The sequence below is a fragment of the Fistularia commersonii genome, chromosome 6, assembly GCF_037954325.1.
Source record: "Fistularia commersonii isolate RoL2024-O1a breed Wild chromosome 6, RoL_Fcom_v1.0, whole genome shotgun sequence".
NCBI lineage: Eukaryota > Metazoa > Chordata > Actinopteri > Syngnathiformes > Fistulariidae > Fistularia > Fistularia commersonii.
Genome location: NC_141289.1, coordinates 1,677,862 through 1,700,000, shown reverse-complemented (window position 1 = coordinate 1,700,000; position 22,139 = coordinate 1,677,862). Strand labels below are relative to the sequence as shown.

At 44.5% G+C, this 22,139-nt stretch overlaps 3 protein-coding genes across 4 annotated transcripts in view; 1 reads left to right on the top strand and 2 right to left on the bottom strand.

The window, feature by feature from the left end:
• Positions 1–7,390, bottom strand: part of tgfbr2l (transforming growth factor beta receptor-like) — a 28,246-nt gene extending 20,856 nt beyond the window's left edge. Inside the window, exon 1 of the mRNA XM_086147704.1 lies at positions 5,262–7,390. Within this exon, the coding sequence (XP_086003830.1) occupies positions 5,262–5,313 (52 nt within the window). The 5' untranslated portion in view covers positions 5,314–7,390. The remainder of the gene's footprint in view (positions 1–5,261) is intronic.
• Positions 7,391–9,219: 1,829 nt separating this feature from the next.
• On the top strand, positions 9,220–21,313 carry LOC147233148 (alpha-aspartyl dipeptidase). 2 transcript variants are annotated; one of them, XM_086147702.1, is made up of 8 exons: positions 9,220–9,446; positions 10,142–10,230; positions 10,309–10,383; positions 10,486–10,565; positions 11,822–11,995; positions 14,471–14,530; positions 15,656–15,738; positions 15,858–16,013. In XM_086147702.1, the coding sequence occupies exons 1-8, from the start codon at positions 9,349–9,351 to the stop codon at positions 15,922–15,924; spliced, it is 726 nt and encodes a 241-aa protein (XP_086003828.1). In that variant the 5' UTR covers positions 9,220–9,348; the 3' UTR covers positions 15,925–16,013. The 2 variants fall into 2 exon arrangements, with proteins under 2 accessions (XP_086003828.1, XP_086003829.1); XM_086147703.1 differs by lacking the exons at positions 15,656–15,738; positions 15,858–16,013 and adding an exon at positions 18,123–21,313.
• Positions 19,037–22,139, bottom strand: part of itgav (integrin, alpha V) — a 34,969-nt gene continuing 31,866 nt past the window's right edge. Inside the window, exon 32 of the mRNA XM_086147701.1 lies at positions 19,037–21,519. Within this exon, the coding sequence (XP_086003827.1) occupies positions 21,427–21,519 (93 nt within the window). The 3' untranslated portion in view covers positions 19,037–21,426. The remainder of the gene's footprint in view (positions 21,520–22,139) is intronic.

Sequence of the window (22,139 nt, the reverse complement as noted above, 5' to 3'; positions counted from 1 at the left end):
GTAAGCCCCGAGGAAATAGACGCAAAAGTCCTCTGAAGTGGTGGAAACACGATGGGTGTGTGTGTGTGTGTGTGTGTGTGTGTGTGTGTGTGTGTGTGTGTGTCTCCAGGAATAAATTAAAGCCAGAAGTGAACTGCGCTAAGAGCCAAGATAGCCTCTGAAGCTCCGCCCCCGAAGGCCTCATGGGAAATCTAAGTGCTGCTAGCTGCCAGGAAAAACCCTTCCTATCAGTACCACCACTTTATTCAGCACACACACACACACACACACACACACACACACACTCTCACACACACACACACACACACATGCAGAACTTTGCTTTGCTCTTCAAGAAACATCTAGCGGTTCGGAGACGCTTTTGCTAAGTATCTTCGGCGGCTTTCCTTCCAGAGAGATCGCTATCTCTTAGCAGCGTGGCGTTAGCGCAAAGCAGATAGCGGTTAGCGGTTAGCAGTTAGCAACAGGGCGTTGGTGGCAGATGGCGTTCAACGTTGGAGGGACGCTTCCGACAAAATGGCCGTTTTTTTTAACCGTGACGCCTAGCGTATACCTGACGCCGCAATGGTGCTAGCCAATCTGTTTTAGCTTTAGCTTATTGTCTAAACAATGATTTTCACACACACACACGCGCACGAGCGCACACACACAGACGTGCAGAAAAAGGAAATCATCTCGTCACACACCCAAGTAGCGCGCTCAGAGCGTCGATTCGGGACGCTAACGCGACGAGCGAAAACCGCTATTTTGCTTCGAAAACGAATTTCGGAGTCGAATTTCCCGCCCGTTTGTCAACAGAGGAAACTAAAAAGCCCCTGCGAATGTGCGTGGGAAACCCCGCGGCGCTAAATCTCTTATTAGCCGTTAGCGGCTTCGAAACAAACTAGCTAGCCGTTAGCAACAAGGACGTCGTGTGAATGAACGAGTGAACGGCCGGATGTCCCTATCGCACCAATCGCAGCGGGGTTAGCGACCCAGCATCACAACCTTTGAGTCGTAACCAATCAGGGGGAAGCGATGCGCCTGCAGTACCGCTTCCAGCCACTAGGGGCAGCGGCGATTGTGATTGGTGAACAGGAACGCAACCCCCCCCTCCTCCTCCTCCCTCGCCGAATCCCAGAAATGATGATGTGTGCAGCCAGACCCGCATGATAGTATGCTATTATGGTCTTATTATGGGATGGGGGTGGTTTTGGGGGGTTGGGGCTCGGATGACGGAGCGGCCGCCGGGTTAATCAGAGGTTTCGATCGCCGGTTCGAAACTTAAAACCCGCTCAAAGCTCCTGGACGCCGCGGCGCCGCCGCCGCCCTGCGGACCAGCGGCGCCGCTACCAGACGCCGGAAGGCGTCGCCTAGGCAACGGTGATCTCTCGGTCAGACGTAACCAATCAGGTGAAAGGGAACAGGAGGACAAGGAGGAAGAGTGTCTGCACTCTGACATGTGTGTGTGTGTGTGTGTGTGTGTGTGTGTGTGTGAAGGGGGAGGGTAAAAAGCGACCTATTATCTCAGATGTAACAAAGGCCAAGTGTATGGCAGCGCCTCCACACACACACACACACACACACACACACACACACACACACACACACACGCTGTGACTTCTCAGAGCCGTCTTAAGACATTGGAGAAGAGAGCGACTGGCACTGAAAGAAAGTGTGTGTTTGGTTGTTTTCATGTGTGTGTGTGTGTGTGTGTGTTAGCAAATGGCTTTGCTAATGAGGTGGCGTGGTGACGGCCCGATGACTCTCACTGTCACACACACACACACACACACACACATTATAACACAACATCCGCTATTCATTTTGTAAATATAGCTGTTTGTTTTGGTAAAAACCTATGTTGTGGCCACGAGATATAACTCATTCCCACACTTTGGCTAACTTGTGGCCACAAGTTAACACTCACCCCATGAGAGGAGGTCACAAAATAGATAAAGCTTGAAAAAATGGATTAAATTACAGAATTTATAAGTATCTCACGGCCACAAGATATAACTTTAGCTGCGGTTCGCGTCCACATTTCGGTTAAGTTTTTACAGTTTAGCGTAGCTTAGCTTAGCATATCATAGCTTAGCATAGCGTGCTGCACAGGAGCTACTGGTGATGTCGGCTGGAAGGTGTGTGTAAAACACACGTGGCTGCCGGATAAGTTGTTATTGAAAGGGAGAGATGCTCTTACATAACACACACACACACACACACACACACACACACACACACACACACATTTCTAAGGAAGATCATATCACAATGGTGGACTCTGACTCGTCATCGTGCTGGGAATAACCGATGGGTTCGGATTATTTCCAAACATATTCAGGAAAAAAAAACACATATTATATATGATCATATTATAAAATGATCCTGATCAATAATTAGCACTGAGCTGAGATCATGATGCGATCAATAACTTCCAGGAAGAGTTTATTAAAGTTAATTAATTACATAATAATCTACATGACATTGCAAAACACCGAAACCTGAGTTTGGCGATGCGTTCGCTGACTGCGTGGTTGACAAGAGGGATTCGTTAAAGGTACTGAATCACCGCTGATGAATCCCTGACTCGTACGAAATGAACCGTTTGCTAATGTTAACAGTTCGTTTTTTTTTTGTTTTTTAAAAAGTCGCCTCATTCCGAACTCCCAAGGAGTCGAACAGGAGCTTGAAGATCAACACTGACCTTTTTCCGTTCATCCTTCATATTCCTGTTATCTATTTCTAATCAAGCGCCTGAACGCATCGCTGCTTCTAAACCGAACCGGTCACTCCGGTCGGGAACCAGCAAACGGATCACTTGAGTCAAGTTGGGGAAAAGAATTCTGATACCTGAGAAAATCCGTTCACTGACTGCCCAGCTTACAATAAGGGTTTGTTTCAGTTACTGAATCCCTCCTTACGACCAACTCGCGTTAAACGAGCCGTCTTCAAATGTTGAGTTAGTTTGAAAAACAATGTTGCCCGATTCCGACTTCCAAAGGAGCCGTTCGGATTTGTTGCACAATCGATCCCTTTGATTTGGAATCAGGATCTCCCAACGATTCGATAGGTCAATGGTGGTTGTCGTCCCGACGACCATCTCTCCTGGACTTGTTTTTCTGCATGTCCAACACAAGTAAAACGAGTCGTCTGCAAAAATTTACAGTTCGTTTTCGAAAAAAAAAAAAAAAGTTGCCTTTTTCTGAATTCCAGAGGAGTCGTTCAGATTCGTTGCACGGTGGGTGCCGACTCTCAAGATGTCGATATTCAAATTCACACCTGCAGGGATCGAATTGAGCGCCGCTGATTCTGAGCCGAACCGATCACTCCGGCGTGAAAACATCTTTCTGGACACGCAAACGAATCAGTCAAGCTCAATAACCCTCCAAACTAGGAATTCCTTCTTGTACGATAAGCGTCCCTCCTGATATCTGACTCAAATAAAAACGAGTAGCCGCAAAAATGAACAGTTCATTTAAAAAATGTTGAACTCCGAACTCCAGATGAGTCGTTCATATTCGTTGCACAACTTGCACCAACTCTCGGTATGTTGATAGTCTTTTTCCCGCCCGCATGGATCTTATCAAGCACCTGAACGAACCACTGATTCTGAGCTGAACACGTCACTTGGGCGTGAAAACATCTTTTCCGGACACGCAAACTAATCAGTCTAGACAAGAAACACTCCAAACTAGGAATTTGTTCTTGTCCGATAAGCGTCCCTCCTGATGTCTGACTCAAAAAAAAACGAGTAGCCACAAAAAAGAACAGTTCATTTAAAAAAATGCTAAAGATTTGTTGCACGATTGCGCCGACTCTCTATTTCACACCAATCGCAGAACCTGAACACACCGCTGATTCTGAGCCGAACCGGTCACTCCGGCGAGAAAACACCATTCTGGACACGCAAACGAATCAGTCAAGACCAACAACACTCCAAAAAAATGAACAGTTCATTTAAAAAAATGTTGAACTCCGAACTCCAGAAGAGTCGTTCAGATTCGTTGCACGATTGCGCCGACTTTATTTCACACCTGCAAGAATCGAATCAAGAACCTGAACGCACCGCTGATTCTGAGCCGAACTGGTCACTCCGGCGAGAAAACACCTTTTCCGGACACGCAAACGAATCAGTCGAGACAAGAACCACTCCAAATTAGGAATTCGTTGTTGTCCGATAGGCGTCCCTCCTGATGACTGACTAAAATAAAAACCAATACCCGCAAAAATGAACAGTTCATTTAAAAAATGCTTAAGATTCGTTGCAAGATTCCGCCGACTCAATTTCAAACCTACAAGGATTGAATCGAGAACCTGAACGCGCCGTTGATTCTAAGCCGAACCGGTCACTATGGCGTGAAAACACCATTCCGGACACACAAATGAATCAGTCAAGACCAACAACACTCCAAAAAAATGAACAGTTCATTTGCGTGAAAAAAAATGTTGAACTCCGAACTCCAGAGGAGTCGTTCAGATTTGTTGCACGATTGCACCGACTCTCTATTTCACACCTGCAAGGAATCGAATCAAGCACCTAAACAAAACGCTGATTCAGAGCCGAACCGGTCATTATGGCGTGAAAACACCTTTCCAGACACACAAACGAGTCACTTTGGACCTCAAACCTTCATTTAAAAAATGCTAAAGATTCGTTTCACGATTGCACCGACTCTCTATTTCACACCTGCAAGGAATCGAATCAAGTACCGAAACAAATCGCTGATTCATAGCCGAACCGGTCATTACGGTGTGAAAACACCTTTCCGGACGCACAAACGAGTCACTTTGGACCTCAAACCTTCATTTAAAAAATGCTAAAGATTCGTTGCACGATTGCGCCGACTCTCTATTTCACACCTGCAAGGAATCGAATCAAGTACCTAAACAAAACGCTGATTCAGAGCCGAACCGGTCATCATGGCGTGAAAACACCTTTCCGGACACACAAACGAGTCACTTTGGACCTCAAACCTTCATTTAAAAAATGCTAAAGATTCGTTTCACGATTGCGCCGACTCTCTATTTCACACCTGCAAGGAATCGAATCAAGTACCTAAACAAAACGCTGATTCATAGCCGAACCGGTCATTACGGCGTGAAAACACCTTTCCGGACGCACAAACGAATCACTTCGGACCTCAAACAACACAGAGATGGAATTCCCTACAATCAGGGAAGTCCTCAAACGCAACAAGTTGGGGGGGGGGAAAGAAAAAAAAAAAAAACATTTCCACTCCGACATCTCCAGAAGGAGCGTGGCGGCGCTGCAGACTCACAGGCGCTGAGGAGCAGCAGCGTCCCGGCTCGGGCCGCCCACAGCCGGGCCATCCTCCGCCGAGGGGGCGCTCGGGGTCGCTGTCGCCGCCGGGGTCAAATCGCCGCTCGCCGCCGGGACCCGTCGCTCATGAACGCGTGGATCGGGACGCTTCTTTCCCTTTTGTTTTTCTTCTTCCTCTCTTTTTCTTTCTTCTTCCAAACCCCCCCCTCCTTCTGAACCCGGAGGGGGGAAGCGACTCACTCCAGCGGACGGGGAAAGCGAGGCGGCATCGCCGGAGCGTCGGCCGGATCTGCGTCGGAGTGAAGAGGAGGGAGAGCGAGAGGGAGGAGGAGGAGGAGGAGGAGGAGAGACGGAGCTCCAGATGTTTTTCATCCAGATGTGGTTTAAGCTCCGCCCCCACGACGCTGCCTCCGGCTCCGCCGAGGCTGTTTTGTCACGGCCTGCACGCTTCTTTTTTTTTTTTTTTTTTTTTTTTTTAAATAGAAAGACTTTTTTTTTTTTTTGCAGTTCAATTTCACCAGAAACGGATTTTTCCCTGCACTTTTTTTTTTATTATTCAAAAGACTTTTAACTTTTTCAGTTTACTTTCACTAAAAATGTTTTTTCCCCTCGACTTTTTTTTTGCAGCTAAATTTCACCAGAAATTAATTATTTTCCCTCCAATTTTTTTTTTATTCAAAAGACTTTTTTTTTTTTTGCAGTTCAATTTCACCAGAATTTTTTTTTTCCCTGCACTTTTTTTTTGCAGTTTAATTTAACCAAAAATGTTTTTTTTCCTTCCACTTTTTTAATTCAAATTCTTTTTTTTTGCAGTTCAATTTCACCAATTTTTTTTTCCCTCCACTTTTTTTTTAATTCAAAAACCTTTTTTTTCAATTCAATTTCACCAAAAATGTATTTTTTTCCCTCAACTTTTATTTTTTTGCAGTTTAACTTCACAAAAAAATGTGTTTTTCTCCCCTGCACTTTTTTTGTATTCGAAAGACTTTTTTTTTTACTTTTTCAGTTTAATTTCACCAAAAATTTCTTTTTTCCCCCTCAACTTTTATTGCTTTTTGCAGTTTACTTTCACTAAAAATGTTTTTTCCCCTCGACTTTTTTTTTGCAGCTAAATTTCACCAAAAATTAATTCTTTTCCCTCCACTTTTTTTTTATTTGAAAAACTTTTTTTTGCAGTTTAATTTCACCAAAAATTGTTTTTTTTCCCTCCACTTTTTTTAATTCGAATTTTTTTTTTTTTTGCTGTTAAATTTCACTCAAAATGTATTTTTTCCCTTTACTTTTTTTCTTTATTTGAAAACCTTATTTTATTTTTTTGCAGTTCAATTTAACTATTTTTTTTTTCCCTCAACTTTTATTTTTTTTGCGGTTTAACTTCACAAAAAATAGATTTTTTTTCCCCTCCACTTTTTTTTTTTTATTCGAAAGACTTTTTCTTTTTCAGTTTAATTTCACCCAAAATGTATTTTTCCCTGCACCTTTTTTTTGCAGTTTAATTTTCCAAAAAATGTTTTTTTTCCCCTCCCTTGTTTTTTATTTGAAAACCTTTTTTTTTCAGTTTAATTTCACCAAAACCGTATTTTTTCCCTCCACCTTTTTGAATTCGATTTTTTTTTTTGCGGTTAAATTTCACCAAAGATTTATTTTTTCCCTCCACTTCTTTTTTTTCAAACGACTTTTTGTTCTTTGACTTTTCAGTTTAACTTCACAATTCACAAAAAAATGTCCCTCCTCTTTCTATTTGCAGTTTAATTTCACCAAAAAAGTATTTTTTTCCAAATAAATACATAAATAAAAATATGAAAATAAATAACTTGTAAATCAATAAAAAAATATGTAATAAAATATCATTATTATTGATGTAAAAAGGAAAGAACAGAAAAAAATATTTCAATGGTGTCAACGGGAGATTGGATGAGTAATGCATGGTGTGCACACACTGCATTGTGCGCACACACACACACACACACACACACACACACACACACACGAGCAACTTCCTAACATTGTAATATCACAAACACAGAACGATAAATACGACCGTCTACAAATAAAACAAGATAAACTTTATTGATCCCCATATGGGAAATTCCTTTGTCACAGAAGCGTAACAGTTAAATCAAAACTGAGAAAAAATAAAATATAAATAGAGAAACATTAGAAGATCGCAAGACATCCAAGAATAAACTGCAGAAATGGAGATATTATCAGGAATAATAATGGAAAATATAACCGCTCTTTATAACCAGATGTATTTGCAGCTACTCTTTTTTTTCTATTAAGTAAATTTGCAGCTTTATAACATTAACACGGGTTTTATTATTGATTACACACCTTGTAATACCGCAGTTATTAATGTTTATTATGTGAGAACACACACACACACTCACACGCGTGCGCTCACTTGTTAATGGCCAATTATAATGTTACACAATAGACGTGCAATCACACTTTCTGCAATTATCTAAGATAACATTAGCCAGATGTGGATTCAAACGGCTAAAGATGAAACCCCCAAATTCTGAACGGCGCGGCGGCTCCTCCTGCAGGAGCGCCTGCAAACTACAGCTGCAGCGCAAAAACAAAAGAAAACGAGCAGTGGTGGGAGAATCGGTTCTTTTGACCGACTCTGGCTTAGATGAGTCGCTCGTTCAAAGGAATCGGGTTTTGGAGTCGTTTGCCAGCAGCGAGGGGAAGACGCTCTGAGCTACTGAGTGATTCGTTCATTGAGTTACGACTGAGCGGTTCATTTTTGTGATTGGGAAAGGCGACGGCGAGATGTCGTGATTCGTTCAGTGTGAGTCGTTCGTTTTCGTGGGTCGAATCAGCTACTCGTAACTGCAGAGTGATTCGTTTGTGGGGTGACAGAGTGAGTCTTTTGTTTTTGAGCGGAGAAAGCTAAAGCAAGACATTTAGCTTCGGTTTTTTTTTTTGAGCAACAGAGCAATTCATTTGTTGGGCTATTAAGTGAGTCGTTCGTTTTCGTGAGGACAGTGGGCTACTCGGAGCTGCAGAGTGATTCGATTGTGGGGTGACTGAGTGAGTCGTTCGTTTTTGAGTGGAGAAAGCTAAAGCAAGACACTCAGATTCATTTGTTGAGACACAATTTTTCATTAGTTGGGTGACAAAGTGAGTCGTTCGTTTTCATGAAGACAGTGGGCTACTCGGAGTTGCAGAGTGATTCGATTGTGGGGTGACTGAGTGAGTCGTTCGTTTTTTGAGTGGAGAAGGCTAAAGCAAGATACTGAAATTTGTTCGCTGAGTAACAGTGATTAATATGTCGGGCAACGAAGAGAGTCATTCACTTTTTGAGTGAAGAAAGCTCACGCAAAACACTCAGATTCATTCGCTGGGTAACAGAGAGATTCATTTCTTGGGCTACTAAGTGAGTCGTTCGTTTTCATCCGTCAGGTGGGCTACCCTGAGCTGCAGTATGATTCGTTTATGGGATTACTGTTGTGAGTCAATTGATTTCTCGAGTGAGAAGGGCCACTTTAAGAATTCCGATTCTATGATCAGATTTATTGGGGAAATAAGTTAAAATAAGAAATCAGAGCAGTTACTACAGCACACACAAATATAGTAAGAATAGTAGCTGCACAATCTGCCGTTAGCTTACTCGAAGCAGTTTCGACGTGTTGCTGAATGAGTGACTAGAAACAAGAATCGAACGTGAGTCAGTAAAAGAACTGTACACTTTTGAACGATTCGTTCACAACTCGCGCATCACCGGAAGCCGGGGTGCTGCGTTTACGGGACCACACAAAAAAAATTAAAAAAATTTTTTAAAAATCCCTTCTTCACCTTTTAGAGCGAACGAGAAGGACAAAAACACGCATTAAATCCATATCGCCGCGTCCCTAAAAAAGGAAATCTAAAAATAACAACGAGGAGGCGGGACTTGTGAAACCACGTGACGCAAACAGGAAGTGAACTCGCTCCCTGATTGGTCGAGATTCCCCTCTCCGAGCGGTTCTTGAAGAAACCACGGTCGCAAACACGCAGGGAAATCGCTTCCGTCAGCGGAAATCGCGGCCGGACTCTGAACCCCGCAGCCGCCCCGCATTTCCCTTCCCGCATCCCGCATGATGAAGCGCCGACTCCTGCTGGTGTCCAATTCCACCCTCCACGGCGGCGGCTACCTGCAGCACTGCCAGCGGCACGTGTCCGACTTCTTCGGAAAGTAAGTGTAGTCCGGAAATGTAGTCCGGAAGTGAAATCCGGACGACTCCCCCGGCGGAGGTCCCGTGACGACGCGCTCCGCGAACTCCGCCGGGAAAACGGGTGAATTTCAGCGCGTTCACGTCTACCCACGCGTGACGTCGTCCACGCCGTGGATAACTGCGTGAATTTGAATCCGGCGGCTAAAAGCTGCGATTCGGCGTCAAAATAATCGGAGAGAAACGTCAATAGAAGATATTTTTGCTAATTTTGTCTGCTGCATAGAAGCGTTGTTGCACACAACAATGGTGGATATTTGTTTTAATTATTTAAAATACGTATTTTTATCATTTAAAAAAAATAAGTAAATGTAATTAATAATTGTATGAAAAAAATATAAAAAAAAACATTATGGTCACTAACTTGAAAAAAAAAAAAAACACTCACCAAAAAAAAAAAAAAATAATAATAATAATAAAACTTTTTGGGGTGTTCTTGTGTGACTCATGCGGCCTGCAAGAACATCTCAAAAGGTCTGTCTTAAAAATAAACAGGTTAAACGCTTGCATTGAGCATAAACTACATTTCCCACAATCCATGCTGATCTTTTTAAGATCACAGTTTACCCACCTCATTTAGCCGCGCAGCCATGTTGACCTCCGAGGTCTGCAAGAGGGGTTTTTGTAGGACCGTTGACGCTTCCCGTCGGCTCCTCAGGGATGTGAAGAAGGTGCTGTTCGTTCCTTACGCCCTCCACGACAGGGACGCCTACACCAAGACGGCCAGGGACAAGTTCCGGAGTTTGGGTGGGTTTCGCAGCTCCTCCCGCCGCTTCCCCGACTTCTAGCCGATCCCGTCTTCTCAGACGTTCGTGCTTCCCGCAGGCTACGAGGTGGACGGCATCCACGAGGCGCCGGATCCGGTCGACGCCGTCCGGAAAGCCGAGGGGATTTTTATAGGTGATCTGATTGGACGACACGGTCGATCGCATGAATGTTCCTGTGAGGCTAACAAGAGTGTTTGTTTTTTTTTTTAAAAAAAAAAAAAAAAAAAAAAAACAGGAGGAGGAAACACTTTCCGGCTGCTGAAGAGTCTCTATGACAACCAGGTGGTGACGGAGATCAGGAAGAGGGTGATGGAGGTGACGGACACGGTCGTTTCAGCTTCACGTGGATGATTGACTTATGGAGAGTTGTTCTGCCGCCTTCTTGAAGGCCTTGATGCCCTCAGATACCGGAGGGATGGAGGCCTTGATGCCTTCAAGCACTAGTGGGAGGGATGCCTTCCTTCCCTGGTGGGCCTGATGCCTTCAGGACACTGGAAGGTGTGATGCCTTCAGGGCGCTGGAGGGCATGACGCCTTCAGACACTGGAAGGTGTGATGCCTTCAGACACTGGAAGGTGTGATGCCTTCAGGACACTGGAAAGTGTGATGCCTTCAGGTGCTTGAGGGTATGACGCCTTCAGACACTGGAGGGCATGACACCTTCAGGGTGCAGGAGGATGTGATGCCTTCAGGTGCAGTGCCTCCAGGTGCAGTGCCTTCAGGGCACTGGATATATGGGTACCTTCAGCTGCCGTGGGGAAGGATGCCTTCAGGTGTTGGAGGGTTTGATTCCTTCAAGCACTAGTGGGAGGGGTGCCTTCATTCCCTGGTGGGCCTGATGCTTTCAGGACGCTGGAGATATGGATACCTTCAGGCACTGAATGAGTTAATTCCTTCCAGCTATGGTGGGCATGACGTCTTCAGGGCGCTGGAAGGCGTGATGCCCTCTGGTTCTGGACATACAGATACCTTCAAGCACTGAAGGGCTCAATCCCTTCAAGTGTTGGAGGGCATGATACCTTCAGCATGCATCAGTGCATGATGCCTTCAGGTGCTTGAGGGTGTGACACCTTCAGACACTGGAGGGCATGATGCCTTCAGGTGCAGTGCCTTCAGGGCACTGGACATATGGGTACCTTCAGCTGCCAAGGGGAATAATGCCTTCAGGTGTTGGAGGGTTTGATTCCTTCAAGCACCAGTTGGAGGGATTCCCTGGTGGGCCTGATGCCTTCAGATGCTAAAGGATGTGATGCCCTCAGGGTGCTGAAGGTGATGATACCCTCTGGCACTGGAGATATGGGTACCTTCAGACGCTGAAGAGCTTAATTCCTTCAAGCGCTGGTGGCCGTGTTGCTTTAAGGGTGCTGGAGGGTGTGATGCCTTCAGGCGCCGGAGACCAATCACAACAGAGGAGATAGGGTCCAAAAAAATGCACATATGCTATCCTGGTTGTCAGTCACTTTAGCCGTTAGCATCTAGCTTTTGGGAAACATGCTACTGCTAGCGGAGCAACTGAAACCTAGCAGCTCAGAGGGGCGGTACGTTCATTTCCTCCGTTCCTCCCATCTCCAGGATGGCGTCCCGTACATGGGCTCCAGCGCCGGCACCAACGTCGCCACCGTCAGCATCAACACCACCAACGACATGCCCATCGTCTACCCCCCCACCTTCTCCGCCATCGGCCTGGTTCCCTTCAACATCAACCCGCACTACCTGGATCCCGACCCTAACAGCCGCCACATGGGGGTGAGTCGAACCGACGCCCGTCGTTTAGGACGGATCTACCAAGAAGAGGGCTTCCCGCGCCAGTCTACATCTAGGCCACGGGCACAACAAGAGCAGATTTACGAGGCCGATAGCTTTCTCCCCGTATCAGCCGGAGGGCTTATCAGTCACCGGGGTTTTTCAGATCAGCGTCGGGAAGCTCCGCCCACCACTGCTTGGACAGAATGTACTTGAATGTCCTCATGACATTATTCCTTGGAGTGGCCACTAAGGTGGGCGGTAAAAGCACCACCGCCCTTTGTGGGGTTCTGGCAGAGACTAGAAGCTGATCTGATGGGTTGAGCTTGCGAGCTAGCAAGTTAGCGGCATCCAAACACGGTTGATGATCATATGGCGACTTTGGAGATCAAGGTTAACCTTCTAACGTGGGAGTTATGTGGTCCCTAAAGGATCCAATCTTCTCCTTCTCCTTTAGGCTACCTCCGTCAGGGGTTGGCACAGCCAATCATCTGCCTCTATTTCACCCTTTCCCCCCACACCAACTAACTTCCTGTCCTCTTTCACTCCATCCTGACCTTCCTCCAAACATTGCCTGGCAGTTCTGACCTCAGCATCCATCTACCCAGATCTTCACCGTCCCTCCTCTGCCCATGTCCAAACCATCAAGTCTGACTTGTATGTCCAGAACAGCTAGCATGTGCTGCTCTTCTCTGATTGGACTCATTCCTGATCTTCTCCTTCCTTCTCACTCCCAAAGAAGAACCTCCACATCTTCAGAATTTCACCTTTCTTCTCCTGGGTATGTCTAAACCGGACGACATGCCTGGGAAAGGGAAAAATTGACCCTTTGGCCTTTCGAAGTAAGAACATTGTGAGACCGCATCGACTAAAAAACAGACTTTAACCGTCCAGATTTTATAACCGTGTAAAGTCCGCGTTTCTGCACTGCACTAAATGTGCGGCTGTTAAAATTTGAACTTTATTTGTCCTCCGATGGAAACCTGGCTGGCTGTTCACGAGAACCATTGTTTTGTTTTTTTGTTTTTTTTTCAGCTGCGGTTGAAGGGCTGTTTTTTTTTTTTAATTTTTTTCTAAACCGGCCCAGGAAGTTATGCAACACACGGCGCCGTCGCACTCAACCAGAAAAAAAAAAAAAAAAAGCAGAGTCAGCACGCCGTCCCTGCAATGTATCAAGATAAAGATTCCCTCCAGATGCGCTGGAAAAAATATGATAATAATAATAATAATAACAGGGCAGCACAGAGGCGCAGCGGTTAGCGCTTCCGCCTCACAGCAAGAAGGTCCCTAGTTGGACTCTGGAGTCCTCATGTTCGCCCCCATGTCTGCATGGGGTTCCTCAGGGTTCCTCCCACAGTCCAAAAACATGCAGGAGGTTCATTGGAGACCCTAAATTTTCTAGACAAGCCTGGATGGACTTTGACTTTTTGCAGTACCATGAACCTTCTCAGGAAGGAGGCTCCTTTTCAGGACAGCTTACCAGGAACTAGGACCTCCGCTCCTAGAACCATCTAGGTTTCTACACCATTGCAGTCTTTTTATGGTTCCATAGGAACTCATGTGACAAAGGTAGTTGGTGGAACTCCTAAGCCGCACCCATAACCAGATACTTCTTGTGGACTGCAGAGGGACATTTTTAAAAAAAAACATGTAAGCTGTTTTCTTCAGCCAGAGCGGCAAAGAGGTCCAAGCTCTACACCTCAGAGGGGTTTCAAGGGGTCGCAGAGGAAAATCAACAGTTTGGACCAAAATAAATGCAGAGTTAGCTAATGGCTAACGGGGTTCCTCAATGTAGGGAGAAGATACAAACACTTGAACCATCTGATAGTCCATGGTTGTTATTCCATGAACGCTGTCTCCATGTTGTCCGTGTCGTCTTCCTCTACTTCTTTGGTGGTTTGTTTTGGAGTGTGGAGGTTAAGGTGCACATCACACCGTTCCCTACCGTGGTCCCTCAGTGTCCGTGGGAACGCTAAGCTAAAAGGTTACCCTGGAGGAGGCTACATCCTGGAGCGTTGGTTCAGATTCCCATTAGCCAAATTGAGCTACAACTCATCGTGTAATCCCTGACCTTCTACCACGAGTCGTCTGGAGTCCACAGGGATCCATCTTGCCAGCGAACCGGTTGTTTTATCCGACGTTGATCTGGACATTTTGTCCAACTGCGACATGTTGAGCGGTGATTGCTACTGTTACTAATGCTGTTAACTTCTGGAGCAAAATTAGCATCACCGACCTGTGGGGTCGTACAGCGCTAGCATCACCGACCTGCGCGCTCCTACAACGCTAGCATCACTGACCTGCGCGCTCATACAAAGCTAGCATCCTGCGCTAGTTAGCTTAACGCTAAGTCAACTTAGATACGAGCGTACACCTCTGCTTGTGGTTCACACACACCTCGCTTCACTTTGAAAGGATGCTTGTTGTTATTTTTTCCCGCGACGGATGGACTCACCCGTCTCATGCTGTCATTCTCAGGAGACCAGGGAGCTGAGGATCACGCAGTACCACGAAGAGGACAACACGCCGTCCGTTCTGGTGAGAAACGCCGGCCGGGTCTTCAGATTCCAAACTGTTGACCAAGTTCATCAGTAAATTAACGCTTAAACAATTTCCTGTTTGCCCTCTGAGGTGGATCCACTCAATTGGTGTCCCTATACTTGTATGTCCGTGTGCCATGGGAGTGAGGGGGGGAAGACTTGTATGTCTCTGACATGAATGAGTGAATACGTCTTCACATGTGAATGAGAGGGTGAATGGTTTCATGTGGCCCCAGGTGAACCTCGCCTCTTGCCCAATGGCAGTGGAGATCAGCTCCAGCCACCCCAGGAAAGAATTCTTGGCCCTAGTCGGTATTTTTGACTCACCATCATCTCTGATCTTGAATTTGAACAAAAAGTTTCACACGTAGTCTGTTGTAACACCTCAATGTCCTTAGCATCGAAGCCTTAGTATTCTAGGTGTAGCCTGGGCATCGAGGGGATCCGGTTTGGTGGCCACAGGATCGAGTCTCTGCTTTGTGCAGAAGATGTGCTTCTGTCGGCTTCATCAGACCACGATCTTGGTTCACAAGAGGAAGGGATGAGTTTCGGCACCTCCAAATCCAAGACCACGTGCTCAACCGGTAACGGGTGGCGTGCCCACTCTGGGTCAGGGAAGAAGTCCTGGGGGAGTTCAGAAGGCGATCCATGTTCCCACCCTCACCAATGGTCACGAGCTGCGACCGAAAGAACAAGATCGTGGATACAAACGTCCGAAATTAGTTTCCTCCTCAGGGTGGCCGAACTCTCCCTTAGAGATAGGGTGAGAAGTTGGGTCATCCGGAAGGAGCTCGGAGTCGAGTCGCTGCTCCTCCGCATAAAGAGGAACCAGATGAGGTGGCTCGGGGGCATCTGGTAAGGATGCCTCCTGGACGGGAGGTACTCCAGGCAGGTCCATCAGGGAGGAGACCACTTGGAAGACCCAGGATACACTGGAGAGACTCTAGGCTACCCTAGGAAGGAGTAGCCATACGGGCTATGGGCCATGTGGCCTCTCTGCTCCGGCCGCTGCCCCCCCAAGACCCGACTCTGGATAAGCGGTGGAAGATAGATGAACGGATGTCCTTAGTATCTCCAACAGAGTCAAAAGAAGAGACTTCAGTGTAATTTGATGTGTGTGCAGGGTCTGAGGGAGGGGTCCCTGCTGCTGGTCGAAGGAAACAAAGCTACTCTCCTGGGCAGCACCAAGGCCCGACTCTTCAGCAGGTTGCCATGGAAACCGACCGACAACTATTTAAAAGTCGCCGTCTCGGACGAAGTTATCCCGGCGCCGTTCGCCCCGCTTCATTTGCCCGACGTGCGCTCTTGCCAATGTGTGTGTGCAGGGGGAAGCCCGCCGCCGAGTACGAGCCAGGCAGCGACCTCAGCTTCCTGCTGGCGGAGCAGCAGTAGCCAGGAGGAGATCCACGAGGACGGCGGAAGCGATGTCACTTTTCTAAATCCCGTTTTGGAAACGTCTCCAGAATAAACGTTGCCTCTGCGCCGTTTGTTTTCTTTCGTCAACGCGAGCCTCAGCGCGCATCCGAGGAAGAAGAATCAAAACAGCTTTAGGCTACCCGTCCATCCGAAGGCTTCGAAAAGACTCGCACCTAAAGACACGTTTTTTTGTCTCACGTCCTTATTTTTTCGCACCTAAAATCCTTACATTTTCTCAAAAATCTGCCTCAAGTATGAATTCTTGTTCCTCCAACCAATTTTAAGTGGTATGCTTAAAATTCCTTGCCGTCATCATCCAGAAGCTGAAACGGTCTTCAGGTCGGTGAAATTTTTGTCTTAAACCGAGTACTGTCATTTCTAGGCTATTAGCCGCTACTTTTTTCCCCCCCACGCGCTTTGAACGTTGCGGCTGATGGATTTTTACAAGCTAACGAGCTTCAAGCCGCTAAAATATTTAACGTCTTCACTCCGGACCAATGAAATTAACGGACAGGTTGAATCGAATCAACTGCACTTCAGTCATGTTGCTGTTCCTGGAAAAGAGATGCAAATGATCGCTAACGGGTTTCCAAAAACTGCTGCGTGACGAAGACGACAGCACAAGCTCAGATTAGCCAAAAGCTACAAGTGTGTGACGGAGGAATTCTGTTTAATTCCGACACCGAAGACGACACCTTTAGCGGTTTTAGCACGCAGGCTAAAGATAGCGATGAATGACTTTTCTCGCTAGGCTACTATATTTTTAATCAGATGTGTTAAAGGCGCTACTTGCCGCTAAAACTAACTAGCTCTGCAATATCAAATGAAAAACATTTTCAAATCCTTCGAATACAACGCAAATATTTATTTTTAGTTTTTTTTTTATGATAGCAACCGTTAACATTGCTGACATTTTAGACACCCGTGCGTTGGGTTTTTACCAACAAATGTCGCCAGACCAAGCATCAACAAGCATACACACTGCACGATGTTACGCTACATTCCGCTGTAAACCAATAGGAACAGTGACGCTAGCAGCTAGCATGATAAGTTAGCACTGACAGCTCAGCGGCTCAGATTTTACAACAAAATTCACCAAACCGCATAAGTTAGCATCCCGTCACACGCACATTTCGACACGTTTCTGTGAACAAATATAAGCAGCAAAACGGTTAGCAAGATAAGCTAGCACAAAACAATACAATTATTCTGCTTCTATGTTTTGCCAAAAACATAATCTTTTGTTCCCCCTTGAACACAATGTTCGGTATTTAGCAGTGTAGCAGTGATGCTAGCAGCTAGCGCAGGGGAACGGATGTGACGTAATAGAACAAACAATAATAGGGCATTTAAAATCCATCGTAGTAAGACATGAATCACTTTATATTGGAATTTTTAATATCCGAAGCACGAGTCGAGCAAATTTTTATCCTTAAGATACCCTAAAATAATTTCAACAAGCAAATACAAGAGCGGGAAAATAAAAAGGCATGAAAAAAATATTTCTGATGATTTGCGACCCTTATTTTGTGAGTTTTGGGGGGTTTAAACAAATTAATTTGTTAAATCAAAAGTAAACTTTCTTGCTCACACATACAGAGCATTGAAGTAGCGTTACTCAAAAAAATACAAAAAAAATTATAAATAATTATCAATCAATTTACATTTATAAGATAAGAACAACTTTATTTATCCCGAAGGAAATTGTTGTCCCAGAGTTTCAATTAAAACATAACAATAATAAATAATAGTAGGAAATTGTATAAACAGTATAAGAAAAAAAAAAGGGGGGGGAGGATAAGAAATACAAATAAAACTAAAAACTATAAAGTGTCAAAGTTAAGGCTATAAAGTGTTTTAAGGTCTTAAGATTTGAAGATTCCCTGCAACTGAAGGAAGAGGAATTAAAAACACGTGCAAGGTATGCAAAGGTAAATATGGTTAGAATTTTTAAGGTGCATTTGCAAAAATTAAAAAAAAAAAAGAAAAAAATTAAGAAAATTAATTTAAAATACGGGGGAAAAAAAAACAATATACGAACCCACTTCTGGAAATAATAAAAAAATTTTATCTTAAGGTACCACAGTGCAAAAAAGGTTGTTTTCCAAATGCATTGATTGAAACTCACATTTCAGTGGAACGCTGTTGTTGATCCCTCATATCCGCATCTGCAGGTCGAGCCGAAGGTCCGGCGTCCTTCCGGATGTTTGGAAACGTGGCTGATCGCTAACTGGAACGGCAGCGTCAAACTTTTTTCCCTGCGTTTCCACCTCGTCGGCTGATTTGATCCACCTGGACACGAAAAAGGCCGAATCCTTTCTGTTCCAGCGCCGCTGTAAAACAGAAAGATAACCCTATACAATAATCAGTTACTGCGCTATTTCATATTATTTATTGGTAAATATGAGTAAAAAAAAAAAAAACAACCTTTTTTAAGATTATACTTTACATTTCAGACTTTATTTATTTTGTTCTAGATGCCATATTTGCAGCTTTATTGTCAATTTCTCCACGTGACTTACATCCAGAGGAATCCGAAAAACGTCCCACACTGACAAAATAAAAAGTAAAATGCAAAATAAACAAACAAACTACAGAGAATCAGAATAACTTTATTTGTCTCCGAGGGGCAATTAAGGTTGCAGCATCAAAATTGTAAACAAGAATAAAACTTAAAAAATAATAATTAAAAAAGAAATGTATATATACAGTGTGCCAAAAGAATACACAATGTAATGTAACTGAACGCGTTCCCCTTATTTTTTTAAGCAGAATATAAATATAAATAAGTGGCTATTTTTGAACACAACCTGGTGAGGAAATTTGATTGACACATCGGCTGACCAATCAGGGACGAGTTCACTTGTTTATATTCGTTTGAGAAAATATAAGTGTAATTGCGACAAACAACCAGAGGGGGCGCTGTTTACTTTAATAATGAATTCATTTTTAATGCGTTCTCAACAATTTATAATATAAATAATCATTTATTAAAGAAATAAACAGATCATATCAAATGTTCGTGAAATTTTACCTCCAGAATAACAGACGTTGAAGCTTCGGACGAAAACAAAACAACACAAACGCAAAATGTCAACACATCAGTTTATTTCGAAGGTGAAATCATTTTTTGTAAAATAGTTATTGTTTGTTTTTTTTTTTTACATTTTTTTTTTTTTTTAATTTTCCGGGTTGAAGAATACATACATCAAAAAAATAGTCCGTATTTCTCGTGGCAGTCAGACAGACAGACAGTGATTTTAACAGATAGAAAACGAGACAGTGCTGGATACAAATCCATTTCTTCGATCGGGCTGATATTGATCGATTTTTTTTTTTAGCTAATTTGCATAATAAAATAGAAAATGAAATTCAGCCCGTGTGCATTACTCTTCAAATAAATTCAACCGCTCTCGCGTACCAGCGGCGGGCAGTTAGCGCCGCTTAGCGATCGACTACGAGTCCGTACCATGCTAATGGGCTAGCTGCTAGTCTCTGGCTAACCATCTAAGATGATGGCACATGAAATGACTGTTTTCAAAAAACAAAACCTGCCCTAGAAGAATCATGAAAATCAATTTAACGGTCGTGGGGTGATTTTTCCGCCACAAGAGAAAGCGTATCCTGCTAAGTATTAGGCTGTTGTTAGCTTAGCGTCATCTGAGAAGGTCATCCCGGTTATTGTTCATTGCTTGAGGTTCTCCAAGACGTTCTCGCTCCCAAAATGTAACACAGCGGGCCGAAACCACCGGTGTCGGAGATGCAATGTTATTTACAACGCAGATGTTTTGGTTGCGATCACCTCGGTCGGCTAGCCAAGCTAGCTGAGGGAGCAACCGGTGGCGGTAGAGCCATGTGCAGGTTGTCGTTGTGCTTGATCCTTTTTTTTTTTGAATCTCCAATTAACACATTTCCAGCCTTTAAAACGTTAGTTCACGACGCAAACCCAATATGGGTAAATTACCAACAAAAAAAAAAGAAAGCAATATCAAGCTGACATATACAAACATGAAAATGCAACCTTCTCTCACAACATGTGTGTTTGTTAGCGAAGCTGCCGGTCATGACCCAGACTCGAGGTTAGCGATATCTAAAATAATAGGTGTAGCCCGGCAGGCTAGCTGTTTTCTAACCTCCCTTTAACTAGCTACTCGCTCTTTAAGTGTGCTAACAACGTCTCTATCAGTGCGCCGTGAAGCTGCGTCCATTGAGATGCTAACACTAATGTTAGCGTGCGATGCTATTTTAAAAACACAAGCACACCCAGGTACGCTTTGAATGACCTACAATTAAGCCGATCTGTAGAAGATTGCTAAATTAATCTAGGCTTACATAAACCGGGGCTAAATGTAAGTTCGAACTGTTTAATTTTCCCGTGAAGCTGTTTGCCTACTTTTATCCGCCTTTATAACAATATATTTTAAACAATATATTTCTAGGTGTTTTGCTTTGCAAACCACCGTCTCGTCCGCCGAAACATGTCTAAAAAATCCAATCAGGATAGATAAATCTTTCCCTGATGTCTGCACACGCACACACACACACACACACACACACACACACACAGAGGAAGCAGGGAAATATTTATAAAGGTAAATATATTACTGTGAAACTCACCGTCCGACATTTTTGCCGACTGAACCGTCTTCCCTGGAAACGGCGAGCGCTAACAAGCAGGCTAACGGCGGTGCCGCTGCTCTTCCGCCATCCGTTCTCACCTCGCGTCTCGAACCTTCGACCAGCCTGTAACCTTTAGAATCGATCCAAACCCAGAAAGTCTGGGTTTGGACGGCAGTGGCGTTTAAAAAAAAAAACATTTAGCTAGTTTTCGAATTAATGTGAAAACACGAAGCAGGGTCCGGTTAGCGACGTTAGCGCTTGCGTGTTTTGTTGCGCACCTCTACTTTTTTTTTTTTTTTCCCTGAGGCTAAGCTAACGCTCACGCCTCCGTGAAAATTCCGCAATAAACGCGCGGTCGCAGCCTGACGAGCGTCAGACAAGAACAACGAGAAAAAAAAAAAGAAAATAAATCGTCAAATCGTCCGAGACAAATGCGTTTTGGCACGTCCGGACCAGGCGGGAGGGAGGAATACTTTTTATTTCGGAAGCGATTCTCACGGAAAGCTAAGATGGGCGATCTGAAAGTGTAGCTTTCGCCTTTGTGCGACGCTAAGCTAAGCTAATCGGCTGCTGGTTTTCGTATTAAATCAATGTGCGATGAAACGTGCTCATCCGATTCGGCAAGAAGCGCAACTCCCAAAATATGACGGTGGATTCAACACACACACACACACACACACACACACACACGCACGCACACACACAACGCAGCGGGTGGAGTAAAAAAAAAAAAAAAAAAAAAAAACAGAAGAAGGAACCTTTTTTTTTTTAAAATCATCTGCTGCTCAACAGTGAGATTATCTCGCCGACATCAACGGCTGTTTGACCCTGATTTTTCCTTCCCTGGACGTCCGGCCTCTAGGCGTCAGTGTTGCCGTTCTCCTCCGGCTGCAGCTGCTCCTTCTCGGTGTAATCTCCCTGCGGAGGGCGGACACGCTTGAAGAAGCCCAGCTGAAGAGGAGGAGGAGGAGGAGGCTGGTTACACCCTGGTCACCCGGTATAACTTTCATTCATTCATAGGTTATCTGGTGGTTCTGGTGTGTGTGTGTGTGCGCTTAGAATTAGCGAATATAAACATTCAAGAAAAAAAAAAAAAAAGGTAAAATATCACGGTACGAATGGTACCGTTATGTATGCGAACATAACAACAAACCCCTGTTGTTAAATGAGGACCGCCTGTAAGTTATAGTTAGGCTATGCAGTGTGTGTGTGTGTGTGTGTGTGTACGTTTGTGTATGTCTTTGTCAAAAAAAAACAATACTGTTCTGTATATTTCCTGTGCATCTTGTATTTGCAAGTGTATTTGCAGTCCTTATGTCCTCTATTGTAAGTCCCTTTGGATAAAAGCGTCTGCCAAATGTAATGTAATGTAATAATTATTTTACATTAACTTTGGTTACATTTATACCGTTAGCGCCCTTTGAGAGCGGCCGTTATGATGACGTGGCCCTCGGCGAGTCATACATATCATTCACTCTTTCATTTAGACGCGCAATCATTCACGTCGTACTGAGACATTTATCGAAATGTCATTCATGTGTAAATGAAACATCCATTCACGCTTTCATTTA